At 47.0% G+C, this 11,912-nt stretch overlaps 1 protein-coding gene across 1 annotated transcript in view; it reads left to right on the top strand.

The window, feature by feature from the left end:
- Window positions 1–1,488: 1,488 nt before the first annotated feature.
- SALL3 (spalt like transcription factor 3) overlaps window positions 1,489–11,912 on the top strand; it is a 19,081-nt gene continuing 8,657 nt past the window's right edge. The window contains exon 1 of the mRNA XM_036323719.1: window positions 1,489–1,570. Within this exon, the coding sequence (XP_036179612.1) occupies window positions 1,489–1,570 (82 nt within the window). The remainder of the gene's footprint in view (window positions 1,571–11,912) is intronic.

Below are 11,912 nucleotides of genomic sequence, written 5' to 3'. Positions count from 1 at the left end.
CCTGGCTACCGCTCGGGGATGGAGGACACGCGCGGGAGTGGGCGAGAGCGCGTGTGCATCGCTGCGGGTAGGGGTGCACGCGCGGTTGCGAGGGCGCGTGCGTGTGACCGCAGGCGAATAGTGGGTGCGTGTGCTGGGAGCGCGCGGCGTCGGCCGCTGGAGGGTGTCGGTCCAGACGTGCGCGACCCCCTCACCTCCCCCTCCCCCACCAAGTCACACCCCCCACCCACCCCCCAAAGCCATAGCACAGTGGGCTGCACGCGGGACTTTCGTGGACTTGGAACTTTGAGTCGCGCGGCCTCTGGGCACCCTGTGCCCCTGCCCACTCCCGCAGGTGCCTCGGCACCGCACCCTTCGGGAAAGGAAAGTGGGGGGAGGGACATCGGAGCCCTGCCATCCCCTCCCTTCCCCGGATTTAAGGAGCCTCTGGCAACGGGGAGGCTCGGCGGGCGGCCGAGGGGGCCGAAGGGGCCGTGGTGGCCCCGGTGGTGGCCGCGGGCGGGGCGGTCGCTCTGGAGTCGGAGGGGCCCAGAGGGGGTAGGAGCGGGGGGGAGCGGAGGGGAGGGGGGGCCCATAGAGGGGAGGGCAGGGGAGGGGAGGGGAGGGGAGGGGAGGAGCCGCACGGCCCGCGCCGCTTCCGAACCGGAAAGTTGGTCTTGCCGAAGTCCTGCCACCCCGGCGTGCGCACTCTGCTCCGCTCCGGCCGTGAGCCTCGGAGCCGGGCCGGCCGCCTTGGGAGCCTGAGGAAGGAACAGGAGCCGGAAGAGAAGGTCCGGAGAGAAGGGGCACCAGAGCCGGAGAGGGACTGGCACACCGAACGGTGCTGCGACCCGCTGCCTAGGAACGAAAGCGGCCGGGCAGCCCTCCGTGCCCCGGAGCGCAGGAGGCGCGGCGCCCGAGCCGCCCGGGAGACAAAGGCGCCGGCCGGAGCCCTGCCCGCGGCCGCTCTCTCCGGGAGGGGCGGCCGGGCGGCGGCGGGGGGGCGCGGCGCGGGGCGCGGGCGGCGGCGCAGACACTCTATAAAGGGGAGAGCCCGGCGCGCCGGCGGAGACGGCGCCGCGCGGACGCCGCCAAAGTTTGCTGCCTGCGCCCTGGGCAGGGGCGGCCGCCGCACCCGCCGGCTCCGGGCCGCCAAGCCGCACCTGGGCGCCGGGGAGCGCGGAGCCCGCGATGTAGGCGGCGCCGGGCGGCGCGCTCCCAGGTCCCCGGGCGCCGGCCGCCTCCTCGCCCGCGCGGCCGCTAATTGCAAGCGCGGCCTCATTTGCATAGGCCGCCGGAGTCCGCTGGAGGCCGGCCAATCGGCGCGGCCCTCCGCTAATGGACATGCATTATTCACCAGCCTAATTACTCAGCCCCATGCGCGGCCCGCGCAGCCGCCGCCGCCGCCCGCGCCCCGCGCCCCGCGCTCGCCCGGCCGCCCCGCGCCGTCCCCGCCGGCCGCCCCGCTGATGCCGCTGTCCCGCGCGGGGCCCGCGCGCTGTTAGCAGCATGTCTCGACGCAAGCAGGCCAAGCCTCAGCACCTCAAGTCGGACGAGGAGCTGCCGCCCCCGGAAGGCGCTCCGGAGCACGGTGAGGGGTCGCGAGGTGGCGGGTGGCGGGGGGTTGGGGATGGCCGGGCGGTGAGTGCGACCGCGCGCCGAAGACGGGGGAAGTTCCCTGGCTCCAGCGAACCAGTGTCCGCCGCGCAGCGCCCATCCCGGGCAGACGGGCTGCAGGGACCGGTTCTCCACCCGAGCGCGCTGCGCGGAGAGTTTCGAAAGAAGTAAACTTGGTTCAGTTTCTGGGAGTTGGGGAGCTGCGCGCGGGGCTGGGCGGGGGCGGGGGCGGGGGCGGGAGGGGCCCGCGCCACCTCCTCCGTGCCGCCCCCCAGGCTCCCTGCGCCCAGACCCGGGGCGGTCCTCGGCGACCCGGGCGTTCCCTGGGCAGGGGCAGCGGCGGGGACGCGTACGAGGTTCACCTACCGCTGGACGCGGGCTGGGCACCTTTGTTCGGCTCTGGGCGCCCTGGCGGTGCGCGTTCGGAGAGAAGCCACCGGCCCGACCTCGGCCTGCCCCCACCCGCACTGTCCTCCTCGTGCGCCCTGAGGCCGCGGAGCCGGGAGTCCCGACGCACTGGCAAACCAAAGATCTGGTTCCGGAGCGAGCAGGCACTGTCGCTTGGCCTTGCCTAATGGCCGCTTGGGGCTTAATCCGGGGTGAGCTCGGCCGCGGCACTGGGGGGGTGTTAACTTGCACGCGGCGGACCCGGCACGTCTAGGCGGCTCTAAGTTTGCTCGGTTTGCTCGGCCTGCTCTGGCGTTTCCGCGGCGCCGCGGGGAGTTCCTCCTTGTCCCCGAGTGAAGGTAGCATCCGCGCAAGTAAGCCCGGCGCAGGCGGCCCGACCTCCTCTCGGGAAGTTTTGGGCCGGAATCCGAGCGGTGCCATCCTGGGTCTGCGGGGTCCCCAGGGTGCGACACCAGGACGCAGAGCGGCCCGCCGCAGTTGCACCGCAGCTCGGACGTCAGATAATTCATTCCTTAAAAAACACGTCGCCTAACTTTTGGATTAACCGATTATAAATTTGGAGGCCGATACGCATCCTTTTACCATGAGAATCAGGCTTTCTGCAGAAAATCACAGGATGGGCATTGATTACACGGTGTTGTGAAGTTTGAGGAAGCAGGTACACTGCACATCGGGAGAAAGGGGAAAACGCTTAGGACGCGGCCGGGAACTCATTAAATAAAATTCGTCAACTGGGCCTTTCTGTCGCTCAGAGGTGAGGCCCAGATCCTGTGCAGCCCCGTCACCCAAGATTGGAACCGGAGATATGCTAAAAAGAAACGCTTGCATATGGTGGGTGGATTAGGGACAAAGAATCTTTTTGTCATGGAAATGGATTTTTTTGTTTTGTTTACTTCATCACATAGAATTTCTCACACTTGGTTTGTTTTGTATTGCCCTCAATGACTACATGATCAAATGAATGGATTTATTTCTGCCGAATGAGAAAGACAGTCTTCCCTTCAAAAGAACTACATTGCATCCCAGTGAGGAATTTTAAAGCTTTATTATTGTGGCTCCTGAATAGCTTAAAATCGGCTTTCACAGGCGCCCTAAAATGCAACAATGTAAATACTTCTCAGCTTTGTAGGGTCGTTATCAAAATGTGCAATGTCTCCTTTTATTAAAGCATATTTTAATTAATAGAGTAAAACCTCTGGTATTTAACAATTAACAAGCTGAGGCTCTGCTATTCATTTTTAATTTCACTTCAGAAATGTGAGCTTGGTGAACCTAATAGTGTAAACATGTTAGGGGTATATGGCCCATATTTGAAAACCTAGGATGGAATAAATTATTTACAAGTTATTTTGAATTCCCCCTGTTGTTACTGAATTTATTCAGAGGTGAAACATTCGGGTTTTATACCTACCGTAGGATTAAAGTTTCTGCCAAACCTGTGTTTTTACGCCATTCAGAGTTGTGTTCCAGATATTAACACAGTTTCTGATCATATTTTGCAACAGGCCAAAAACAGCTTGTCTGGGGCTGAGCCTTTGTCAAGTAGTGTGTTTCCTCCATTATTTTAAGGATAGTTTAGACAAACTATTTAAAAATAGTTCTTTCTGATTTAATTATTCTGAAGCTGATTGTTTACAGAGCATAAAAGATACTGTGTTCTCTGCTCACTCAAGGAACACTCATGTGTTACTCTGCCGTGCTGGTCGTCATTAGTCAGATAGCTAAAATAATTTTTAAAGATAAATGGTTGTGAGAACTAAATTACTCCAGCATGAATCAGATCTTCTCAAAATTTTAACTTTTTTAAACACAATGGAAATAAACAGACCATGCATGAAGTTACAAGGAGGCTAAGTTAGTTAACATTGTTTCAGAAACTAAGTAATTCCTTTGTATCACTTTGAGTGTGACTTTAATTAAAGCAGTAGATGCATACTGTAAATTTGAAGGCTCTTGATAATGCATGAAAAACAGACATTATATGTATAACAAGGGGTGGCAGAGATCCACAGCCACATTCACTTACAGTAAAAAGACTTTATTTCTTAAAAAAGAAAGAAGACTTTTTTCCCCAGACCTTGGTTTTTAGGCAAGCAATGAGAAAAGATAGCTATCCAAAAACAGCTTCCATGCTATCTGAACTTTATTACTGTAGGAATGAAATATGGTTATGTGTTTAGAATGAGGAAAAAGTAATAATGATTTTTGTGAAGTTGCAAAGTTATCCTGTTGTAAAATTTAAGGGTGACTGAGACTTACATTCCCCAGAAGAAGAATCTTTAACTGTTTCTGAAAATTTAAAAATAAATGTGTTGCAGCTTATGATTCAGTTAAATGTATGCCACCAATAATGAAATCCTGGGAGCCAGCTGAGTATTTTTGTTCTAAGAAAAAGTAATTAAAACTTCCAATGACAGAAGAGTGCTTAACACACCTCCTAAGAACTTTAAAAGGTGCAACCTTGCTATCCGGTATCATATAAAACACAACTTTATAAAAATACAATTTACTGTCATTAGAAAGAAAACGTGTTTAAGGAAGAACAAAAGGATATTATAATTTAAAACAATTTGCCATCGTATGTTTTGTTTGTTAGCACTAATTGCTTCAAAGTGTGTTTTTATTTTCAGTCATATGGCTATCTTAAAAAATACTTTTAAATATGGTGAGCATGTGATTTAAGAATTTACCAGTGGTATTCACAAACTGTGTTTAAGTTAAGGGGAAGGAGGCCACCCGCCCTCGGTGCAGAAAGCTTTTCTCTTTTATCTGTATATGCATGGTTTGTCTTGAGTCCTCCCCCCCGCCCCCCCCCCCCCCCAAGACACATTTACAATTCAGCATTCGAAAAGGAAGCAACACTGGGGCCATTTTCTAAACATTGGTAGGCAGATTGTTTTCTCTGAGATGGGAAAGGTGAAAAGTAAGTAAGAGGGAAAGGGGAGAGGAGGACTTTAGAAACATTTATTTTAAAAATAACATTTAAAAACCGTACCTTTTTAAAAAATGCATTACTCGGTGGTCAACGGAAAGCCTGCCAATTAATTCCCACCTCACAGAGGAAGAGCTGATTACCTAACAGTGGGGGTTTTATGTACATTTTAAACTTCCCCAACATTTGATAATCCAGTATTTTTAGATCTGTTCAGAGCCAGGAAGAGAAAAAGGTATGGCCCAACAGCAGGAATTACTTAGCAAGCTGATTATTTTTTGTATACAAAATGATGGCAAAAGTGGGTCAGATTTCATTTCCAACTGCAATCTCTCAGGCTGTTCCATTCTTCTCAAGGTAGCTCTCAGAACATTTTCTTTTTCTGGGTGTGTGTGGGGGGGGGTGGGGGGGGCATTCAGAATAAAACCAAGGTTTAGCTCTGCACTGAGCATCAGTTGGAATTTAACATTCTTAAATGTCAGTATTGGCACAGGCTTTTATTCAAGTAAAATTAAAATCTTCTTAACTGCTAATGAGGTTATGCACCGTCTTTATGCTGCAGAACAGTTTCAGAAGGGTAATTTTTGAAAGATTTTGTTCTCCTGTTAGTTTTTATTTGCCCACATGATCCCTCGACTAGTTGCCAGAATCAGGCCAATGTGTCCTACCTAGTCTTGTGAAGATGAAAGCTAATTGTGCTGCTTGTGAGCAGGCATGTAATTATAGCATAAACTACATTGCTACACATTTCATAAAATCACACGTAAACAAAATCTGTAAAAATCCAATGTTTTAATACGCTCTTAAATAACGTTTGTGTTTAAAAAAAAAAAAAGCAAACTCATCCTTAGGTTTTTATCTTCTAATTTGAACACCTTTATGATTTAAAGTGCAGTGAGCTGTCTGTGTGATTCCCAAGCCAACAAATAAAGCAAGGTGTGTAACAGAAAGTGTAAAATATTAATTGAAATAATAAAATAACGTAATGGGCACCACTTAGGTTAGAGATTAGGGTTGATCTGTTTGTTAATTAAAGAGAAGAGTTCTCCAGGCTGAAGGATGGCCGCCTGAGAGACCGGATGATGCTATATCTAAACCTTGTCCTGGGCGGGGGGCGGGCGGGGGGCGCTGTGTTCTCCCACTACCCCAGAGTAGTTCTGCTCACCCTCCAAAATCCCCACCCCCTCTGCCTTCTGGAAAGCCTGCTGCCAGCGGCCTAGGCCCTGCTGTCTGAGGTCTGGGAGAAGGTGGGGCTGCAGGGCTGGCCAGCTTCAGACCCGGCTCCCTGAAGGTGGGTCGTTAGAAGAGCTTTGACAAGCCTTGCTGGTTTAACCTTTGCCTGCTTCGGCCTGCCATGGTGGCCACTAGATGTCAAGCTCATAATACAATTAGTGCATCTGTGCTGTTGACCTTGGCAACAGGACTCAGCACTGTTCTGTTAAGTGTTAACACTGAATCCGAGTGTTAACTGGAGACCTCGCGCTTGCTCTGGCTGCTCGGCTTATCAGACGCCCGTCTCGTTCAGCACAAGTGTTTATAGTTCTTAAAAGGACAGAGAACGGTTTTCTTTTGTACGGCTATTACATCTTGAACTGTTTAATTAACCCTGCAGGTGCAGTGCCACTCGGCCTTAATTCTTCGGCATCACTGGCCCTCTTTTGGAGAGGGACCTCGCAGCGCTGTTTGGGAATTCTATTGTGTGACCGTGGACGTGCAGAGCCACCGGCCTCAGTGACCGGGGCAGTGGCTTTTCCAGGATGATTTTTTGCACATGTGTAAACTTTGCCCATAGAAATGCAACAGTGCACTGGAGTGTGATGATGAGTGGAGATGATTGAATGGCCTCCCCAAGTGCAAGCGGCAGTCTGACTGGGACAGTGATCCAGCCCTGTTTCTGGACACAGGGTCATTCCTGCCTCCCTAGGGCCATTTAGACCCAGGTGTTGGTACCTCTGAGAGGTTTTGCTTATTTCTGAGTTTTATGAATAGTGGATGTGAAAGATGGCTAGGGCTGGGGCACTTTCGAGTAGTCGTGAAGTAGCACGTTAAAGTCCATGTGTCAGATCTGCGTGTAAGCCTTCAGAATCCTGACCCACAGTGACCTGCGCAAACCTCGTTTTCACCCCTCACGGGAATTTTGATGAGATAGTTCTCCTGGGCTGACCTACTTCAGGTCTGTGCTGTCCTCAGGCATAGATAGTGATGTGTGAGTGTCCATCAGAAGTGTGACCACAGCCTACCGTCGCGATGAAAGAACTATTGTGCAACCTTGAAGTGTCACAAACATCTTATTCTTTGCCACAGCATCCAGGCAGATAGTTAGAACAAGTGGGGTGTGTGTCTGCTCTCCGTCTGCTTGTGGCCAGAGAGGAGAGTGCTCAACCGCCCGGGTGCCTCACCACACAGATTAAAAACTGCAAATGTTTCAGCAGAAGACGGTTGGTGGCTGTGCCACAGGTGGTCGTTACTTAACAAATTTGAGCTGTGGGCCGCGGAGCGGAGCGGAGCGGAGCAGGCACGCGGGTCCGCGCTGGTGTTCGGCATAGCGACAGTGCCCTCCACCGTCGGCTCCGGGCTCTCCAGCCTGGGGTCTGGGGAAAAGGACACAATTTTTCTGTTGCGTCTGGAATTTCTTCTACATTGTTAGACACAGTGGGGGTCTCTATTTGTCTCCTCCTGTGTCGCAGCTTGGGCTCAGTATGTGATAATTCATCTTTCTTTATGGGATTCAAAGCTATCATAAGGAGTTAAAAGGAATTAATTTGCAAGAAAATAAGTGTCTCCTGACAATTTAGGAAAACTTGAAAAATGCTTTCTAGATTTTTCAGGAATGGTAAAGGCAAGGGGGAAAGTAGGATTTTCGCTCCTAAAGACCCACGTGGCCTTTTAAAAGTTACTAATTAAAGTGGAGAAGTTAACATTCTTCTCCCATACTGAACAAGTTTACCTCTTTTGTTAATGGGGGGGGAGGGTTAAAATGTGTAACAAAAGTGTAGCAGAGTAAAGGTGAGCGGTTGAGGCTCAGAAACAAAATTCAAAAAATGTCGATTTACTACTTCTTTGTAATTGCTTAGTTTATTTACAAGGCGCTGTGCTCCTGAAAAGAGAAAATACAAAGCCATACTAAGAACTGCAGTTTGAAATGTTTAAAGAAAGCTCCATGTCTCCAATATCCTTATATATGTTGCAACAATTCTTTTCCCTCGTGGCTTCAAAAAGACATTCTGCCTGTCTTCCGCCGCGTCGTTCTTTAGGAGACAGTGAAAACATAATGCGTGTATAGTATTTAAAAGATCAGGAATTGAAGCTGAGGGAATTGTGAAACAATTGAGAGGGGGTTATTTTTGAGGGGGAGGGCCTTTCCCACTGAGAGAGTTGATCCTATGAATAGGAACATTTTTGTTAAACATTCTCTTTGTGTTATATTAGTGAGAAGAAAAAAAAATCCGTTTCTAAGACTGTCACTGAAGCTCTCTCCTTTTGTTAGGGACTTTATCTGAAAGGCCGCTGGACCCACTTTCCCTCTCCTACGGAAGTGAGAAGCAGAACTTGCTCTAGAACAGCGGTTCTCAACCTGGGGGTCGAACGACCCTTTCACAGGGGTCGCCTAAGACCATCGGAAAACACATATATAATTACATATTGTTCTTGTGATTAATCACTATGCTTTAATTATGTTCAATTTGTAACAATGAAAATACATCCTGCATATCAGATATTTACATTAGGATTCATAACAGTAGCAAAATTACAGTTCTGAAGTAGCAACGAAAATAATTTTATGGTTGGGGGTCACCACAACATGAGGAGCTGTATTAAAGGGTCGCGGCATTAGGAAGGTTGAGAACACTTCTAGAGTCTAGAAGGTGTGAGCAGTGATGGAATTAGAATAATCTTAGATATAAACAGCCAGTGGGGGGATCGCTGTAGACTAATTACACATTTCCTCTTACACTGATGGCTTTATGCTCAGCTGTGGCCTCCCTCCTGACATGTTCAGGCAGCAGATTCGTCATGAAGTCCAGGGCTCGACCCGGTGCTATGGGCTGGCACAGGTTCTCAGAGCAGACTGTTCCCAGAGCAGCATCTTCCTCACACTGATGCACAGCGAGGGGCAAGTCACCTGAGAACTCCTGCTCCCCACGATGGGAGGCTGGGGGGGGCGGGGAGGGGGGATTGGCTGGCATTTTTCTTCGCTTGTTCTGATGTAACCCTTACGCACTATAAATTCCTGCCTCGTCCTGCGCCTGCTTACAATTTGAAATCTTAGTCATTGAATCGTCAGTATGTTAAAAATAAATTGCTTTGACATTAATGATAATGTTTGCAATGCTTGTTTTTCAGTTCCCCCTTAAGAAAGAATGACTTTCCAATTGCATTAGAAATAAATGTCTCAAAAGTGTACTGTTACAGTGGCTCATGGAACGCTTTTACCTTGAAATACAAAATTTCAGCTATATTAACTAATGGAGGTAATAACTTCTATTTTTAGGACACAAAGGTCAGTTTAAATGTAAATTTCATTAAAAGGTGGTCGAGTACATCTGAATCCGGCTTAATATCGGCTTAAAACAATGGCAGGATTAAAGGGCTTTGGAAGTTATGTGATAAAACTGTGAGCTGCATTCAGATTTTTCTCAGATGTGTTTTCTTGTGGCAGAAAGCATTTTTCAAAATGAACAAATACTGCCAGATTAGCACATCCACACTGTAACACAATGCATTTAGTCATTGTAATGTGCAGAGCCATCGAGTTATAACAACTTATTTTATGTCTCGCTCTGAATGCAGCAGGAGTCATGCTCCGCTCTGCTCTGAGTGCCAGCCTCGCTGCTTCAAAGAGCTCTGTCCCCAGTAAAACAGGCTCCTTTCGCTTATTTCCTACCAATCAATTCAGCTGAAGTGCTTATTGTTGCTGTTTAACAACGTTCTTAAAATATGCACCCAAAATTTGAATTCCATAGTGAAACATTAAAGTTTTTTATTGGAATGCATTTTACTTAAAGCTATCTCGGAATTTGTGCTTCTCTCTGTAACTTGGACGGAATGTTCATCACATTCTGATTCTGAGAGTGAAACAGTCACAGCATGAGCAAGTAAGCATAGCAACCGAACTGATGATGTTATTGAGATTGCATACAAACCCCAGTTTGAAGAAAAAAAAAGCATAGGTGGTGATTTTAAATTATTTGTCCAAAATAAGAAACCTGGATTGTATTGAAGAATTTTTTCCCTAACTAATTGTAGTTTTTAAAATATGTTTTAAGCAAAAGGCAAATTTATTATGAAAGTTGGCTTATAAAATCTAACAATTCTCTGTTGTGTTAGGTTCATTAACATAATGAACTGTTAACAGGTCCAAATGGCCAGAATGCCACTTTTACACAATTTCCTCTCTTCAGTTTTACTTTCTTCAGTTTTAAAGGAATGTAAGTGGAAGGAGCTTTTACTTTTATCAGAATATCTTCATTTTGTTTAGGTAATTATCGCTTATCATTGCATTAAGCAAAATTACTTACTATTTGGTGGAAAGGGCTTAAATAGTCTATGCCCAGTTTCTACAATTGCGAAACAGTTGTAAATTTGCAGACCTGCCAGTGGGAATATAAAGGAAGTCACCTGTAGGAACACTTTCCAACTTCCATGCATTTCCAAGTGAACCCTAAAAATAATTAACCCATGAAAAAACAATGGAAATGGAAAAATTTATCTTCAGATTTGTTTGAGTTGATGAAGAACTTTGGGGCAAGTACAGTGTAAAACAAAAGTCCTAATCCTGTTTCACATGCCATAATTTTCTACAAAGAAAGGGAAATGCTCTTTCTGAAGATATAATTTCTTGACATTTAAGTTATGTCTTCCAACACTCAATGCACTAAAAATGATCCAGAAATGAGCCTAATTTGTAAGCACTTTCTCAATGAATTGTCCCCAACATATATTCTATATAGAGAAAAAATATTTCCTGTGCACTGTGATTAATTGTATTAAATTTTAAATGTATACACAATGTGAATGCTTTTCTATAGCACACGAAAGAGAAACATTTTATCTCATAAGGATTTAAAGGTAGAAAATATTTCAGAATTCACAATATTAATTTCTTGGTATTCTTATTTTTTAAAAGCATTAAAATGAAAATCTTTATGGAGATGATGGCAGGCCTTGATATCATAGCTTTAAGATATTACAAAAGAACTTTTCAAAATACGCCGCTGTTTAGTGATAGTAGTTATGATGTATGTTGCCGACTCCTACGTAATTGCTCATGCAGATGGACTTTTTTAAATGGCTATTTGGACTTCTTAAGTACCTGGATCTGCAGAACATCCCACTAATAAATATGAAAGAAATTTAAAAGTAAAGATTCTGTGCATCGCGTGATAATCTTTTAAGTGCATGACTAGAATTTCAGACAATCTTTATTTACTGGTCTTTAACTATTTACCTGGAGATTTTTAGTTTTTGTTTTGTTTTTGCCCTGCTTTGTGACCTTAGCAGGTTTAGAATTAGATTTTGCATACCTTGAGCAAGGTTAAGTGCTGGGAGTATTTATTTTGTTAATGTGCCGTCTGCAGGATACATCAGCTGTCCTCCTCCCAGCAATACTCAGCCTCATTACTGCTCCTATCACATTCCTTCTTTCCAGTAATGAGACTCCTCCAGTCTGACCGTCAGCACTGACTTTGGTTTAAAAGTCCAGCAGGTCTTTATGGGCTGCAAGCCCTAACTTTTCCCCTTCAAATGGTTTAGCCAGTTACGAAAATGCTAATTGAACACTGCTATAATTTTTTAAAGGCACGTATAAATTACCCGGCAGTAATGGTCTCATGGAGGGCAGCAAGCAGACTAGCCTCGAAAGATATTTTTATTTTATTTTCCAGCAGAGGGACTAATGTTTTTACAAGATATATATTAAGTCGGATTTCTTTTCTGAAATCAGGCCGAGTGAATTCTTTTCCCAAAACCCCTCAAG

Source organism: Myotis myotis, unplaced genomic scaffold (genome assembly GCF_014108235.1).
Source record: "Myotis myotis isolate mMyoMyo1 unplaced genomic scaffold, mMyoMyo1.p scaffold_m19_p_9, whole genome shotgun sequence".
NCBI classification, from domain to species: domain Eukaryota; kingdom Metazoa; phylum Chordata; class Mammalia; order Chiroptera; family Vespertilionidae; genus Myotis; species Myotis myotis.
This window is presented reverse-complemented; position numbering and strand designations above follow the sequence as displayed.